The sequence below is a fragment of the Cystoisospora suis genome (assembly GCF_002600585.1).
Source record: "Cystoisospora suis strain Wien I chromosome Unknown contig_392, whole genome shotgun sequence".
Taxonomy (NCBI): Eukaryota; Apicomplexa; class Conoidasida; order Eucoccidiorida; family Sarcocystidae; genus Cystoisospora; species Cystoisospora suis.
Window position 1 is genome coordinate 56,068 of NW_027153193.1, and position 17,498 is coordinate 73,565.

Genomic DNA, 17,498 nt, shown 5'->3' on the forward strand with positions numbered 1-17,498 from the left:
CGGAGGAAGGAATGTCTCCCATGCATAGACGTATAAACAGGACCGTTGCAGATAAAAGAGTTGTAAACAGAAGGATATAGATGAAGATGTTGTACTTGAAGATAAACCTGTAGATACATCGTCAACGCACAAAGAAAGAAAACACGTATTATTACATGTATCCCCTCTTTAGCAGCCACCGTACGTATAGCTATATACATACATATATCTATGTTTCATACAGGTTTATGGATACTGCATATAAGCAGCATTTGAAGAAGAGCTACCACTTATCGTCCTGAGGTCGGCTCAAAAAAAAGAATAGGGAAAGGAGGGGACGGGGGTCAGAAAAAAACACTCAGCTTCACTTCCTCCTTTGAATCATGATAGTGGGGAACTTACTACGTGTGTACCTGTGACGTCTAACCTGGATGTATGTACACCTGCCACTGATTAAGCTTCTGTCCTTCTGCTTCACGGCAGCAGTTCTCTCCCCCTCCGTAGCACAGCCTGCTGTTTCACTTCATGAAGGTTTCGCATTGTCGCCCAATGTTGTCGTCTATCAAGACGAGGGGGCGGAGACTTGTCACATACAGCTTTCCATGAAAACTGGTGTTCCTAGTGCGTATGACTGAGGAGAAACTTCTCCTTCCTCATCACTTCCCCGGAGCGTGTAAAGGTTTAGCCGCTCACCCAAAGAACGGGAGGAGAAAAAACTGAACGTCAAAAATCCACGCGGCGACAGTCTGCTGACTATAGCCCTGAAAACATCTCTGCACAAAAGAAAGAAACAGGTACGCAACAGGAAAGTATGTGGATGGGAACTCAGAGAAACGAGGAGGAGCAGGCTGACACCAGCAACCAAAGAAACTTCCCAGCTACTACTACTACCGTCTAGTCACGTATGTATGTATGTATGTATGCGTGTATCCCCTGGAACAGGAATGGGCTGGTAGTAAGCAGACATCGTGTTGTTATACTTCAGGGTCACTGTTCCTTTTGCTTCGTACCTTCGCCTTCTGTTCTACAACGTATCTCTATCTATGCCGGGCAGAACACTCCCTTCACAGCGGATGGCGGTCCCCATGTCCGATATATACTTATATACACTTGTATACATATATGTATTTATACACATATACATAGGGACTGACCTCACATATGTCGTCCAGATCTGATATATTCTCTCATGTAGACGGAGGTACGTACATGCAGGCTGAAGTGTCGAGAACTTACGGCTGTAAATTGGACGATGGCTGTACAGGAGAGAAGGACAAGGACGACGTTGAAGAGAAAGGAGTTGAGATGAGTTTCATCTTTCTTCATAGGGTGTACTCCTATGAAGAAAAAAAACTAAAGAGGACAGGCAAGAACAGAGAGAGAGAGCGAGAAAGAAAGAATAGAGAAAGAAAGAAAACAAACGGATACGGAGTTCATGCTACGGCGACAGTACAGAAGATGTAGGACATTAGATGAGACGTTTCTTTGTGAATGAAAATATAGGAACATCGAAAGCGTGTACGGGCTCTTTACATGCCATGTCACACTAGCGATTGTACTTGCGGGAAAAGCGACACACCAAATAAAGATCTATCGCTCTACACTGCACACGGGTAACACATATGGCTAGGTGAAGAGATCTGACATAGGCAATACTGAGCTACTCGGGTATCGGCATAGCTTTGCAAATGAAAGAACTGTTGAAGACAAAGAGAGATGGGAGAAGGCATCGTCTACAATAACAAAGGAAAGCGGTAGATGGTCTAGTCACGACCCTATAGAAATAAGAGTGAACAGGCAGGCACCCTTCTTTCGAGGAGTCTCCTGGCAACAACATACACGCACGTTCACCGAATTCCTTGTGATGACCGGTGTGCCTAAGACTAATTTACATGCGCCTGAGTTTCCTCTGTCTTAACCTTCCAAGAATCTTCGCACCTACCCTCCTTTCTCTTTGACTTTCCTCCATCTGGGCCCAGATATCCGCAGCCAGACATACCAGAGAGACCGAATGTCAAAGGTACCCGAAAGGTCACAACAATCCCTGCGCACCTTGCTAGCCGTGGACGCGTTTAACTATCGGTTGGCTTAGACCAGTAGTGTCCCTTTCTAGTTCATTACTCGACTTACATTCGATCCGAACTTGAAGCACCCTTTCACAACACATACTAAGAGATAACAGACAAGAAAGGTGTATAAAAGAAGCGCCAACAAAGCGACAGAATGGTCTGCCATGGCCTGTATATATATGTACACAATAAAGCAAAACAAGAGGACGCACCATATGCAGACAAGTCCTACACCAGTGGTGGAAGTGAAACAGAAAAGGAGGTGCGTGTGTGTCGTTCACACATGTGAGCAAAGAGGTGAGCAGGTGCTTAGGCTAACTGAGATGAACTTTGGCTGGCTGCGACGTCTCATGAACTGGATCTACCACCTGAAGTATGGTGATGTCTTGTGCGTGGTGGATGCGAAGCATGGGCGCAACGTGCTGATGAACAAAGCAAACACAGAATCGCATTCTCACTAAGGCTTTTTTTTCTCTCCAGAATCATATACATGTATATACACCTACAGTCTATTATACTGTGTAAATGAGAGAATGGACTAGATGACGAAACTGCCGGGACCGAAGGAACGGATGACAGACAACATACACCAGATCTCCCTTCACTAGTTCTACCTATAGAACAACGCACATGAATAGATAGAGACGCACACATATTTAGGGAAGCACAACGTCGGATATAGGATAAACAGATAGATAGGTAATAAGAACCACGCATATAGGCAATTTACGAACATATGCATGTAGTGTCCAGGTATCGGAATGGAAGACTATATACCTCCTGTATACAAACAAAGCAGGCTCCGCTATTGAGTGACTTTGGTATTGATACACCCGCGAAGTAAGAGGAAAGACGCATAAGTCATGGTGATAGACTAGCAGCAGCAACGTAGTGTGCTCGTCATCTAGTTTACAGGCCTATGGGCTTGCTTATATAGGTATGCACGTCCTTCGGGAGCTAGGCGTCCTCTCTTCATTGACTGCGCGTATACGCATACGCGCAACAGAGTAAGCTCTTCTACGAGGACGAAAGATCCAACTAAACTCTAGATCGGTAGATAGAGATGGTGTAGGAAGCAGCAAACAGCAGGGGAGGACGACTTCTTGGAAACATCATCTGTAAAGAGTGACATGTCCCCAGGAGATCTCCTTCTTTTTCTTCTTACCTTCAGCATGGAGTCAAGGAAACCGAAGATATGATTGTCAATAGGAGATACGTTCAGTAACTGAGGGAGTAGACAGTTCAATATGATATGAATAACCCAGATGATAGACAGGAGAAGAGCAAGGATACCGCCGAGGAGTTTGAGGTAAGAATAGAACGGGTTCTCTCCCCTCTCTCTCATGCATACGACCAACTGCTTGTATTCTTCTTCCAAATCCAAAACGCACTTCTTATACCGGTTCACATCTGAACGGTATTGTCTCTTCTTACGAAAATCCCTCCATGTTAGCTCTTGCTGAAGAACTTCTTCTCGGGCCAAGGCCTCTCCGATAAAACGAAGCTTACGGGCTTTCTCTCCTATCAGACGGCGAGTCTCTCTGTACACCAAAGAACAGAACAACGCAACAGTGTTTCCCCAGATACGCGCAGATACAACATGACCGCTGTATGTAGAAAATGGCATACACATGTATGTATGCTTTTACATACTGCCATGAGATTCATCCATATATACTTGAGGGGGATCTATATAAGTATGCAAGCGAGAAGTCCCATCCACCTGAGCATGGATTTACTAGATCCATGTACGTGTTCAAGACAATCTATCAATGTACGTGTATTGGAGCAACGCGACTACTGTAAAGAGTTCCTGTACTCTTACACTCCTTCATGTAGAGAGTAGCTTCAAGAGAACAGGCAGCGAGGACAGAAGCAGGAGACGGTCCGGAAGCAACGTATGAAGTGTTTGTCTGGCTTCATCCCACCGGTCATATGAAGGAAGGCACAGACAGCGCTAAACCAACAAGAAAGGTTTCTTCTGTTCATTGAGACGAGCAGAAGAGTGGAAGAAACCCTTCTTAGATGTCTCCGAGTAAAAGAAGACGGACTGTGGCCATCATATACCTCTACAGAGAGAGGTATAACGCATGTATAGAAAGGCAAGAGAGACAAACCTGTATGCGAGGCTCGCGTGCGTACAGTTGGTGTTGGCATGTAGCGCATCCTATGACAACTGTTCTCCCCGGTTGCCCGTGTACAGGTGTGTACACAAGCACGAAGCGGACACACAACTAGCAGATACAGTACATCAACATGTACATCGCATATACACTTTGACATGTGTGGTGGATGACAGAGCAACAGGGAGAAGAAATTCAAGCAGAGACAGAGAAGCAAGTTCACTCTGTTGACAAGACTGAAAGAAGAAGGAGATCTTACTTGAAGGTGAGGAGCGAAATAGGCCTAGGCCTCGCTCTGAATCGAAGGAAAGCATCAAGAGGTAAAGAAGCTATACCTATACCTCCAAAGATGGCAAAAGTGATCCATCCGATAAAACTCATAACAGCTAGCAAATAGACATTGACGTCTACATGTGTTTTCCATGTAGAAACTTTGCTGGTGTCTCCTGGGGAGGTGTTATTTGTCCCCGAGGTCTCTTTATGATTCTTCAGATCTCCTCCAGTTCCCCAGTAATATCCCTTAGAACTCTTCGAGAAAACTGTACTACCTTCTTGCAGAGGATGACCTCCTTCGTGCACACTGTCTCTTCCCTTTTCACTCTTCTGTCCCCTATTCTTTCGTGTCTGTCCCGCAGAAGAAGAAGATATGGATGGAGGAGAAGAAGGATTGGCAGCAGTGGCCGCGACAGAATCACAGAAGTCTTTGAGGGTTTCGGATACACCTGAACAAAAACAGATGGCGGGAACGGCGGAAAAAAAGAGACGAGAACTTTTCTTTCTGTATAGTTGTGGCTGTCTATGGCCCGCTGCCTGTGTCCATGCAGCTATCCTACTACTGTTTTTGCTCCTGGCCAAACACACACGTATCCATTTCTAAGTCTCCCGATGTAGACCTTCGTCTGCAAGACCACATCAGGAGATATTGTTATACATTCTATCTTGATCAACAGCATACGTACAGGAAGGCATACCACAGATACATGTAGACAGATACAGATACACATGCGGGTATGTCTTTCAAAGGCGCTGCCCAGTAGACTAGCCCTCATCGGAACGTCACTGACTCGGTCTATAAAAGGGTCTATCGGCCGGGCAGGACTTCCGTGAGACAGCTATATATTCATCTATCGGTATATAGATATACCTATCATATGTCATCTTTATGTCTACATAAAGAGAATAAAAGCTGTGGGTCAGACTGTACTTTTTGTAATCCCGAACGCTCCCAATCCTCCGTCATTCTTGAATGGATTAAGTTTTCCCCTCCTCCTGTATCTTCACATCCTGCTTACCTTGAGAAGTCCATTGCTTGCAGAGATCCTGGTCGACCTTCATACTTATAGATCGACATAGCACATAGACAATGGCTATGAGAATAGCCGTAACTACAACAGCTACACACGTCTTAATCAAGGCCATTCGCCAAGGAACTCTCTTGGTAATTCTTGGATCAAAGTCTGCCTCATAGTAAAAGACTGCGAACGGGACAGCTAAGAGGAGATACATGGACATAAACCAGGAAACAATCGCCCAGTATAACCGCATCTGTAAGCCTGATTCGTCAACGAAAGAACACACAAGGGAGAAGACAAGAAAGAAAACTCTTTGGTCTTTAAGGAAACAGAGGCGGCAGGGCACACGTAAAGAGAAACGGAAAGAAATAGAGAAAAAAAAAGGGAAGCCGGAAGAAGAAAGCGACAGGGAGGAGAGGGAGAGAAAGGAGAAAAGAAGCAGAGGGACGGTGAAGGATGGGAAGTGATGAAGTAGGAAAAAGAGAAAAGAAAGACGCAGGTGGAAACACAGAGAAGTGAGGGCAGATAGAAGAGACCAAGTGCGAAACTGCGATAGAGGGAAAGCTAGTTCTTCGCCCGCTTCTTGTTTGTTACAACTACAGATGTGTATACACGTAGGCACCGAGGCGGATAAGGGAAGGCAGAAAGTACAGATAGACAGATAGATAGATAGATAAAAAGAGACAGATAGATTGCAGATAGATAGATAGATAGATTTGGGGCCTATTACCTGCGGTCTGGGTTTTGCCGTCAGCGTCGTTTTTTGAGGCGAAGGGAGAGTTTCGGTTGTAGACATCAAGAGGCAGGGCTACAACGAGAATCCAAGCTAACTGAAGGCCTGCGAGAATAACAACTTTACATACCACCTCTGGGACGGACAGACTGCTGTCGCTTGCATGTTCAAAGTAGAACAGAAGTTTGAGATTCGCAGCGAGAGTTAGTAGGAAGTAAACAAGAAGAAAAATCAAAATGATCCAGTCCATCTTCGGCTTTCTTTAATTGACCTTTCGACGAGAGAAAGAAAGAGTAACGAGAAAGCGTCCGAGACGAAAGAGGATAACCCAGAGACGGGAGAGCAAGAAGTGACGAGGAAAGGGCAGAAAAGAGGAGTGAAAGGTGGGCGGGTAAGAGACTGAAAAAGCATGAGGTCTACACAAAGAAACAAGTTGTCTTCATGAAGGGAGGAATCGTTTTGATGCTTGAGAAGGAGGGTAAAGAAAAGAAAAGAGGAAAACGGCAACAAGCGGAAGAACAAGGTGAGGTTTCCTTATGCGGAGACTCGAGGAGAGGGAGACGAGGATGTAGCAGTGAATGGAGATAGAGGGGAGAAAAGAGGTAACAAAGTTTCACCTCTACGGTAAAGTCCAGAAGACCGCAAGACAGGAAGAGGGGAGAACACTCCATTAGTCTGCCCTACGCACGTCAGACAGTCGTCGGAGCCATCGCGGAGACATAGCAGGGAGAAACACAAAGAAGTGTCTGGAGTAGTTCTGAACCGAACCATAAGATCACGAAAAAACAAAAAAGAAGCAAGCTCAGCAATCAGAAGAGGCTCTCGACTTTGTCTCATCTTCACTCGACCCAGACTCCCGCTCAATCCCGTGTGTACGCTCGGGTCTGCCCTGTTTCAGAGAAGTGTTGCGCGGCTAATCAATAGCACGTCCTCTATCTTCTTGGGTAACAACGGTAAACAAGTACCTAGTAGAAGAGGCTTCTTCTCCCAGCCAGCCTCCTCTCCTCTAAGTACGTCTCTCAGAGAAGTGCGTTGCTTTGTCTTCTCAAGTGCAACAGAGTAGTGAAACAAAAACTGGAAAATGAGCAGGTGGTTCTTCTGGTATGTGAGACAGTTCCTTTTGTTCGGATGTAGAACAGGGAGACTGACTGAAAGGGCCACCGTTTCTCCCATGAGCTGGAGGCGAGTGGTGGAGAGACGGAACAAGATGTTTCGGCTGAGGCGAGAAGAGAAAGTAAATGTTCAAGACATGACAGACCGGGGGAAGACGAGGTTCTCTGTCTCCTTATGACAAAGTCCTTTCCTCACTTGTCCCAGGAAGGGCGTCAGCTTAAAATGGACCTCCGTACATAGATACAACAACAGACATTGAAAGGAAATACATCTGTCCGTCCAAATTCTGCTTGAAGAAGACATCATCGAGAAGAAACTCCCTACTTCTACTTGGTTGAGCATGCGCATGCGAAGCTGCACGAGTTGGCTTGAAAGAGTAGGGACGGACGAGAGCGAGTCAACAGAACACTTTCATCTGAGTCCGTAATTTGAGTTGTACCTGTTCTTCTTTTTCCTCTCACAAGAAAGACAATTTTGCGACTGACTGCCGTCGGGCTTCGCATCCTGCCGTAGGAGCCTTCATGATATTTTGATCCCTTCATTCGCGTGGAGTCATGTCAGAGGCGCACGAGTAGATGGCAACTGATCTGATTCCAGATATTCCCCAATGTGGAAAACCTCATCTTTTCGTCTCTGGTCTGCATATCTTTAGGCATCGTAAGAAAAACATGTGGCTCAATGGGGTGTGTGTTAGGTAGACCGATCGGTCGAGACTCGCCGTCGAAGACAACGCTTAGCTGGATGCGAGAGTTGCCAACTAGCTACGATGAAAGATGTCGTGTCTCCTCATCGTCATTTGTGTTAGCATAATTTCAAGAACAAACCTTTTAATTGACTATGCTGACTTCAGTCCCGATAACTACGATTTAGTACTTGTTATTCAAAATATAACCGAGTTCGGAAGTGGTATGGGTTGGACGATGTNNTTCGGAAGTGGTATGGGTTGGACGATGTATCCCGAAACTACGTAGTAGCATCTAGCTGAAAGCTTCACACAAGAGTAAGAAGGGCAGCAATTTGTGTTGGATAATTGCGGCGCATTAGGGCGAGCGACCCATGACGTCCGGCAGTCGTCACAGCGTACATCACCTCAGTCTGACAAGCGTCTAGAGAGCTCTCCGAGTTCTCTTGCTCGGTCGACAGGCAGGGTGATTTCCTGGACAAACTTTTTCCGGAAAGTAAGACAGTTATGCCCTACTATCCTGGTTGCTCTGTTTGGGGGACTGCGTCATATAAGACCGAGTGCACACTTCCTCGCGTCCTCCGACCAGCCCTGTGGCACCTTTAAGCTGGGGGGGCGACAAGCATCAGGTTAAAGGCCTAACTAAAAAATTTCCAAGCCAGTTCGACTTACTATCCAGAGCTGGATGAGCAACTCCTTACTGCACACGTACCAGCGCACTCTCCTCATTAGCGAAATACACATTTCTTCGTCACTCATGCGGGTATCCTTTACCCTACTCTAAGTCGCATTAGTCAACGTAGGACCTCTCCATTCTTGCGTCCGTCGTTTCCATCTGTGACAAGGTATGCATCTGCTGGGGTAAGGCAAAGGTCTGTGTAAAGACGTGATGACTGTATTCCGAGAATCTAATTGGTCTTTCCATCTCAGAGGGCTTTTATCATTCTCCTGCGCGTACACGTCAGGTCATATTCAGAGACCATTCACCAACTAGAAGACAACCCTATGGGAGACATGATTTCTTTCCGGTTTGCCGTTGAAAATACATGCCTTTGGAGCAGCTCCAAGTGAGAAGAGCCGGGGGTCTTCTTTCCTTGGTCCATCATACCAGAGAAACGGTTGAAGCTGTCCGACATCAATACACACAACGCGCATCGGCGGCAGACTGCACCGTTTGCCCTCGTACGCTGGTTTGGGACAGAGGCGAGTAAATGAACTCATACACTCACCCTCTCTGTAAACGACAATAATCTGTTTGCATAGATAGACAGATAGACCTATACGAAAGAGGACGGCGTTCACGTTGCCGACGATGTGATGGCTTTGACAGAAGAATCCTCAAGGGACGCTTGTTGGCCTTCAGCTGTTTTGTTTGACTTCGAAGACGCGAGGAGCTGTCTGTCCTGCTCCTTTAGCTCCTCTTCGGAATATACAAGAAGGTGAACGATCTCCTCAATACCTTCCCTAATAAACAAACATCCCAGCACATTCAGAAGATGATAGACAGATAGTGTGACGAGTTCTCTATGTCCAAATCTTGCTCAAATATGCTCCTAACAGGTCAGCAGAAGCTGTCCCGGGACTCGCCACTCTCTCACGTTCAGTTCACGGGTTTCTTAGAAGTCGGGGCCGAGTTATTTTCCTCCTTAGACTCGCTGTGTGGAGCTAGGCACAACACAACAGAAGAATTTGGTATATGAAGTACGCCTTGGTTCCTGAAGCGTCACGCTGATATGAGACTCCTTACATCTTCATCTTTCTTTTCTCACAGAAACCCCGTTTACTTAATCAAGATTTCCTTCGTTGCTTCTTACTTGACGACTGAGTTCTCCTCTTCCAGGAGATGAACACAACGCAAGACCTCATACACTCCGGCCTCACGAAGTGCATTCCTATACAGAGAACAGGACAGAGAAACAGCCCGAGTGGAGTACAGTGTAACAAGAAACGGTAGAAGTCTAGCAGGTGCGAACATCTTTGAAGGAAAATGAGAAGGGCCACCAAGTGCTGGCTGCCCTGATTTCTCGTGATTCATCCGAGAGGAGACGACACAGCTGTCTTCGTCTCCTACTAGCGAGACTTCTGAATGGTCATCCGGGCTTTGAAACCGGCGCTTGGCGGCTCAAGAGAATTATGAAGTATTCTCTGCCGCACTGGCACGACAACCCCCGGTCAGGAAAAGAAGCAAACACGAAGCCTTTCCTTTCATCGTCTCATGTGTTCTTCTTCGATATCAATGAATGAGGAGGCGAGAAGATGTGGTGAAAACACGTCCATCGACAATAGCCCTTAGGGACAACAAGAAAGCGAAGCATGCCCCGCCCTACGATCATTCAAGACAAACGATTTTGCTGACTATATGTGACTGGAGGAAATTTATGTACATTTCGTGTACACGTCCTTCCACAACCTGTATCCGTACATATTCTGAGCAGGTCGGCTCTACACAGGATTTGTCGTGCACCAACGGATAGAGTTTCTTTTTCGTGTCAAGCTATGAAACGTTCTTTCTTGTTATCTGACTCGGCTTGCATTTTTGCTCCAACGAAAGCTAGACGTCAAGACGGAAAGCACGTACTCTACAGTCTGTTACTATAGTGAATTTAGTGTAACACATTCATGTACCTCCACTCTGCTGCAAAGGGAGGTACCCCCTTATGATGTACGCTTATACCTGTATGTGCTGCGCTATATAACTGAGAGCATGTTCCATAAGCTTCATGATCGTAAATAAGTAAATATATATACATGTATATGTGCTGCCTGTAAAGGAGAACAGGCATACAAGATAGCTTCTACCATCGAGTTGGTATCTTTTCAGGATCAAGTTAGTGCTAACAGAGCAAATATCTTGTAGATTTGGGCGATTATCTTTACGGCTGGCCTTCCTTTCTTACCGTCCAGTCGGCGTAGAAGCCAGCGCCGTGAAGCAATCAATGATGAGCTTCCGAGTTAGTACACTCCCCACAGAAGGCCCGTACGCTTCTCTCTGTCAGTAAGAGGAAGTTGAAGAAAAAAAAGAAGACACACAGAATGGAATGAGAAGAAAGCTGCCTAGCATCTAAGCACCGACATTCAAGCGTGTCGCCCAAGGTTGCCGAAGAGGAAAACTTCGCCTGCTGTCACGGCTACCAGCTCCTGTAATGAAGAGCTGAACAGACAGGTATACAAAGATACACGGATATACACATGAACATACGTACGTACGCACATACATGCAGTCATACATATATGTAATCTGGGTGCACATTCCTCGATGGAAACTCACGTTGACAAAGGGGTGTAGAAATCGAAGTCTCAAAACTTCTTCATTGTCTTTACGCTCAAATTTCTCCCTGTTACGTGTTTCATTCTGCTGTGTCCGACTTCTGTCTTCATCACGTGGTGATTCTGCTTCTCCCTTCTGTTTTCTCCCCTCATTTGTCGGTTCTTCTCCGTTGTCAGTACTGTCATTCCCCCTGGCATCTCCACAACAAGGATCCTCTCGTTTTTCTTCTTCTCGCGTTGACATTCCTTTCTCTTTCTCATCCTCCTTCTCCTCACCTTTTCCTGTGAGGCCTTTTCTTGCACCGTCTTTATCTGATATGGCCGGAAGCGAATACGAGGTTTTCACGCTTTTGTCCCCGGTGTCAGGATACGCACGTTTGTCCACGTGTTCTAACGATGGGTAGAGAAAACAACAAAGTGAAAGAATGATGGAGCACGCTGGTCGTTTTTCAAATGTACAGGCATCTACCACGGCTGTACACACCGCAGAGTTTCTTTGGTTCACAGGGAATGACTGATCTATGGAGCTAGCAGATGTTGCGACAGAATCGCTCAACAAGATACGTTCGTCCACGTCCCCATTTTGTTCATCCCTTTTGCTTGTATCCCCCTCAAGCTCTCCTTTTTCTCCGGGTGTTGCCAAAGAACTCTGCGCCGCCTCCTCCTTGTTCTTACATTGTCCTTCATTTGCGTCCGTGTTCACTGTAATACGACTTGACCTTGATTCCTCCTCAACACACATTTTATCACATGCCGTTGGTCCTGGAGACACATCTCCATTAACCATGCTCCCAGCCTCGGCTATTGTCCCTTCCTTCTGAGTCTTAAGACCATGGCGAGTATTGCGAACATACGTCGAGCATGTCGGAGAAGGGAGTTGTGAGCTTATGGTAGGATGTAGACTTTTATCCAAGCAGCAATTCAAGCAGAACCGTACTAAGGGCGTGTGACAGCTCGGAGGAACGAGAGGAAAGAGCGATCTGCAGAGGAGGGAAACCAAAAGCAAAAAGGAGAAACTGACAGAAAGGCCAATAGAAGCTTGCTGTCAAGGCAGACAAGATAAGTTTCACTACCGAAGTGACGCTGGAGTTTAGTATGAAATCGAGATATCCCACGAGTGCGTGTCATCTCTACTGGCCTTCAAGGGAGGGGGGAAGGACCCAACAGAAAGAGAGGAAAGAAGAGTCGCCTTTCAACTGAAGAGACACGAAGAAGAACACTGTAAGCCTGGGACTGTCCACTAACCTCAACGGAGAGCGAGGAATACAGAGATGAAATGTATGTGTATGTGTGTATAGGTGCAAAGCACGTTCGCCAACAATTGCTGCTTTCTGACATAGATACAGATAAAGCTCTGTACACATGTGAAGCCACGCCTAGGTGGCATGATATATTACCATACAGGTACAGAAATTGTGAGATCTGTACGTCTACGAGGATACAGAATCCCCCAGGAAATATAAGCAAATCATAGCCCGTGTGTATTCTGGATAGTGACGCCGACCCCGTGTTGCTCTGTGATGGCCTTCTCTCTCACCACTGTGGCCGACTTTAGAGAGAGACTTACAGCAGACGCGACAGAACAAGAGAACTGGTCCCAGAAGAACCGCTTTCCACAAAGGTTGACCGGCCTTCTTCCAGAGAGGAGAGATTTTGAAAAATCGAAAGAAGAAAGAAACCTTCCTCCTTCCAGTATCTGAAGAAAAAGTACAAGAACAAACCAGCCACGCGTACATTGGTAGGCAGGTAGGCGTGGTGAAACCTGTAGGGCTCCGATCGGTGAGTTTCCAAGCGAGGCCGCACCTCGGACATCCGAGAAATGACACGGAAGCGGATGAAAAGAAATGTCTAGACCACTTATATGTGTATACAAAGCTGCCGCCATTGTCTGCATGCGTTCGCATACAATGGCGCTCATAAGAGATACTACGATCACAACCACCACGTAGCCCCCTACCACTACGACGTGTCCGGCCATGACAGCTGCTTACTTCGGATGTGAATCTTGTCTCCTAATGTTGACCTCTAAAGCACCGGTAGGCTACAAAGAGCAAAGGAATACAAGGTTATTCCCGGACTCCGTTGAAAAGCGACAGCGGAAGTGGTATACTAGCAAACGTTTGCTTCCACTGGAGGACACGTACAGATGCAGAGAGAGATATACCACAGATGCTCCTCATACTCCAGGTTTGCCGTGGTGTATGAGCCTTGCAAACCGTGGAAGCGATCGAGAGCTAAGAACGGGCAAAGGAACCAACGGTGACAAGAAGATGACAACAGAGACGGCGAACAGCACCAAACAAAGGAATCGAGACGGAGTCAATTCGCATCGCCGTCATCTGTATCTTCTTGTTCTTCGCACTGCGGAACTAAAGTTCCTTCGTATTTACTCCACCTTGAAGAAGACGAAGAAAAGAAAGAACCACTCTTGAAACACCGGGAGTGTGTTCTCAGACACTGTCACCTCTAGTGACCTTCACATGCAAACAGACGTAAAAGCGGCAACCACGATAGCGACGCATGATTGGTTAGCGTCTACTATCCACATTTCTTCTCACCGATCATCCTTTCTGTTCAGTGCAGCGTCCCCCAGCAAGGGTATGAGGCGGGTGGCGTTGAACCCTGAAGAAACAGATCAAGGCATTTCGCTACACAGAGGAATCCTGCCCTCCATGTGAACGAGTATTCATCGCTGGATGGGTACAAGGCTGTACAGGAAGGCACGCTTGGACCACTCCACAGAGGAAAGGTTTACCATGACCCTGATGATATTCGTGGTATCTTCGAAGTCACCAAAAAAGCATCCGCGGGGATGTAAAAAGAAACATGAATGTCCTGTCTGCTGACAGAATAAGAAGAAATCGGCAAACCAAGATTCACCTGGTATGTGTCCTCACAAAAGTCACAACAACGGATGTCTTTCCTACCTCTGCATCAGTCGTCGAATCCAATCACCCAACACACCGAACAGAATTCTCCGAGAAACAGCCAGAGGTTCCAAGGAGTGAATCAAATAGACAGCCAGCTCCATGCGTGCGTCCCCGGACAACGGTGACGGGAGAGGGAGAAACTACAAGAAACAAGAGCGACAGCCGACTAGCCTTCCGCTGAGTTAAAGAGTTTTGATGAACGCTTCTTTTCAACCCTCTTTCCGCAAGCATCTTTCCTACAGAGCTGCAGTTGACTGTCATTTATATCGTCGACAGAAGCAAAATCACAAGGGTGTTTCTCGAGAACGGTACATCAGCAGCCAATCGAGATACACGATGTGGAGCGCAGACAACATCCAAGAGAAACAGAAATGGAAAAAAAAGAAAAGCGATGTATTCACGTTCAACAAGAAGGAAGAGGGAGGTGAAATAAGACTATGGCACGGCGACATCCTAAGACAGCCGTGCATGCTTCTGAGACTTCTATTGATTCTCTTCTTCGCGTCACCGAAGTGATCCATGCTCTGCCCCTCTTCATTCCCTTGCTTGTGACAGCTAAGCATGCTACGAAAAAAGACAACGAAGAACTCGGAGAAATATCGATTCAGAGAGGAGAGAGAAGTGAACTCCTCCGGTCGTGTCTCGTACCTGGAACGCTGTGTTGGGTGTCAAGCAGACGTTGGCTGCCCTGCGGTCGCCGCGATAGATTGAGCAGGAGCATCAAGGAGATACCTGGATGTTCGGGAACTTTCTTTCGCTGTTGCTCATACAGGTTGTCAACCACTCGGTCGACTGTATGAAAGGCTGGAGTCAGGATGTAATCCGCTGAAGTACATACACCAAAACAGAGTATCGAGAAGAAGAATAAGAAGGAAAGAGGTAGATCAGTGAAATACCAACAGGGGACTTTTTTGACAACGCTCGTACACCGTGTGGCGGTATACAGGCATAGCATATAGCTAGCTATGTAAAGCGTATACCGCCGGGCAAGAGAACTCATATAGACGAAAGGCTGACTCCGGCCTTTCAAACAGTTGACCGAGTAACGGATCACTTACACGAACAACAGAGAAAAATGGTTCCCGGACATCCAGATACTTCCTTATACTTAGTAGGTACGTATCGGCTCCAGTACGAATATATACATATGGGTACAGATGTGTGCAGATATCACGTCGGACATGCGCGTATTTGTCCCCCCTCTTACGCGATCTCGAAATGAGAAAAATCACTCTTGCACTCGACCGGGGACCTGTTTGGAATACACGGATCGTCCATCCGTTATCTACTCTTGCCAGCGCTTGACAAACGTAGCCGACAGAACACTGACACAGAGACGACAACGCAAGTGCATGCACCAAGGGATCATGAGCACAGAGCAGACCTGGCACCTTCGAGATACCGCTCACGACAGAGATTTTGAGCTTGAAGGTGTCCACTTCCTCACCGAGAACGTCATCAGCTGACAAATTGATGAGAATTTCGACAGCAGCTGCTGATAGAGCTCCTTCATCTACCTCACTGCCTAGAAGTCCAAGCACTCTCCTTACAAAAATCTTGGCGTCTTTTCGCACGGAAGAGGCGACGCCCCCGTCGGAAAGGTCCTCGTTCTCTTGTTTCTTCCTGGTACACTGTCGCAGATAGGTCAAGAAAGAAGACTGGGAGCTGCACTGGACGGCCGCGTGCAACGCCTGATGGCATATATCTGGCCGTGGGTGTCGTAGAAGTTCCAAGACATCCCCGTAGACTTCCTCCTCCTCTGGTGAGATACACGAAGATGAAGAGGGACAATCTTCTTTCATTGTGAACTAGATAGGAAGCGTGTGCCTGGATAAGATCGGAAAGGCACCTAGTGGAAAGCCGATGAGAAGAAGAAGAGATCCACGCAGGAAAAGAAACCAGGTCGTAGACAGAGCTTCAAAGAAAGTAGACGGCCAGACCACGAAGATGAGAAGATGACACAGGAACCCCCCAACGCATACGCAGAAAAAGAGATATGGCAACTATGAGAGAGGCCAGAGAAGACGAGTGTGAAGGAGCGGCACAAGGTAGTCCCGGGTGTACAGGACACGCACAGGAAGAAACAGTACGGAAAAAGAAGAGAAACAGAGGAAGAAGGATGAGAAGGCCGGAACCTCAGATCGATCTCTGTAATACCAAGGGTTACAGGCCGCTGAGCTCAAACCAACCACCGAAGGAGCAGAAGGCGTTCTGGAGACCTCTCCTGTCTCCGGAGCATGGAAGAACCGAGGTTGCTTGTTCCGGGGTTACTGCATGCATCAAACGGCGGGAGGAAGTCGAACAGAGAAGCTGAGGAGACTGAGCTGCAAAAAGAACAGAAGGCAAGACGAGCCCGGGACAGAAAGCAAAAGGGAAAAAGAAACTATCCGTCCCGTGGTCTGCAAGCACTTCGCAAGGTTCCCTTTTTCTCCCTTCCGTTTAATCGCGCATGCATGGTTTGCATGCATGCACCGGGTGAAATAAATGAGAGAGAAAAAGGAATGTTATAGGGCGCGACCCTGGGGAAGGTAGTTTTGTCGGTTTCACATGTAAAACATCACCAGTGCTTCTCGGATATACGTCCAAAAACCAAACAGGAGGAAAAAATCCGTTTATCTCCACATTGACGATGAAACCATATGACGGGCTTTTACCGAGGGTGTGCTTTGTTGCCACAATTGGTTCCCTCCTCCCCCCCATTTATACCTAACGAGCGTAAAAACCTAAGCCGAAAGGGTTTCGACCAACGGAAAAAACCACCCCTGTCCATTCTATTGATTATTTTAACTAATTTTAATGAAAAATTCTTGGCTTTTCTAGGCTTGTTCACCGAGACGTGAGACACCGCGTTATTCACCACCCCGTAGCTTCTGCATCACTCTTCAGTCCTGGGAGTCGGTAGCGGGACCGCGTTCGGCTTGTTCGTGGTCTTCGATGCATGTCTTAGGGTGTGCTACGTCTACCGGAGGGAAAGAGTATCTGCCTGCGAATCACTGCAGGAGGCCTCAATAAAACCCTCTGCTGCAGCCTTTCCGTGGGAGAAACCTGGACTACACCAGCAAACCAGTAAAACTCCTGCTGCATGTTACTTGTTTCGATACCTAGTGTGTGTGTTTATTTTTTTGTACTCTTGATTGGTTTTGTTTATTTTAAGACTTCGGACCTTTGTATGGTTCTTGAGGTAGGAGTGCAGGAGGGCGTTACGCCCTATGGTGTTATGACTCATCTGCAGTGACACTTATCAGCACAACCAAATGAGGACATCCGCCCTCCCATGCCTCGGGGCGTACCGCAGCGGTCTGTGGACTTT

The 17,498-nt window shown here is 46.9% G+C and overlaps 2 protein-coding genes across 2 annotated transcripts; both read right to left on the reverse strand.

Moving 5' to 3' along the window:
* Positions 1-4: 4 nt before the first annotated feature.
* CSUI_001002 (lmbr1 family region protein) lies at positions 5-7,868 on the reverse strand (the record flags this gene model as incomplete). The annotated part of the gene is made up of 8 exons (XM_068061208.1): positions 6,194-7,868; positions 5,464-5,724; positions 4,431-4,893; positions 3,214-3,589; positions 2,110-2,217; positions 1,216-1,332; positions 673-752; positions 5-107 (listed from the first exon to the last, which is right to left on the reverse strand). Coding segments are annotated over exons 1-8 (1,761 nt in total), but the record flags the coding sequence as incomplete, so codon positions are not given.
* A 1,134-nt stretch (positions 7,869-9,002) lies between these two features.
* CSUI_001003 (uncharacterized protein) lies at positions 9,003-16,859 on the reverse strand. The gene is made up of 9 exons (XM_068061209.1): positions 15,636-16,859; positions 14,837-15,013; positions 13,817-13,880; positions 12,826-12,954; positions 11,260-12,238; positions 10,889-10,980; positions 9,806-9,883; positions 9,221-9,455; positions 9,003-9,116 (listed from the first exon to the last, which is right to left on the reverse strand). The coding sequence occupies exons 1-8, from the start codon at positions 15,988-15,990 to the stop codon at positions 9,290-9,292; spliced, it is 2,040 nt and encodes a 679-aa protein (XP_067926823.1). The 5' UTR covers positions 15,991-16,859; the 3' UTR covers positions 9,003-9,116; positions 9,221-9,289.
* Positions 16,860-17,498: the final 639 nt, after the last annotated feature.

What these genes read in the sequence shown, in the direction of transcription:
- CSUI_001003 (XM_068061209.1), bottom strand. Translation starts at nt 15,990, where the DNA reads ATGAAAGAAGATTGTCCCTCTTCATCTTCGTGTATCTCACCAGAGGAG. An exon ending in GTCAGCTGATGACGTTCTCG is followed by an intron (nt 15,014 to 15,635) that starts GTGAGGAAGTGG and finishes TATGTACTTCAG; the next exon opens with CGGATTACATCCTGACTCCA. An exon ending in CTTGTTCTGTCGCGTCTGCT is followed by an intron (nt 12,239 to 12,825) that starts GTAAGTCTCTCT and finishes CCTCCTCTGCAG; the next exon opens with ATCGCTCTTTCCTCTCGTTC.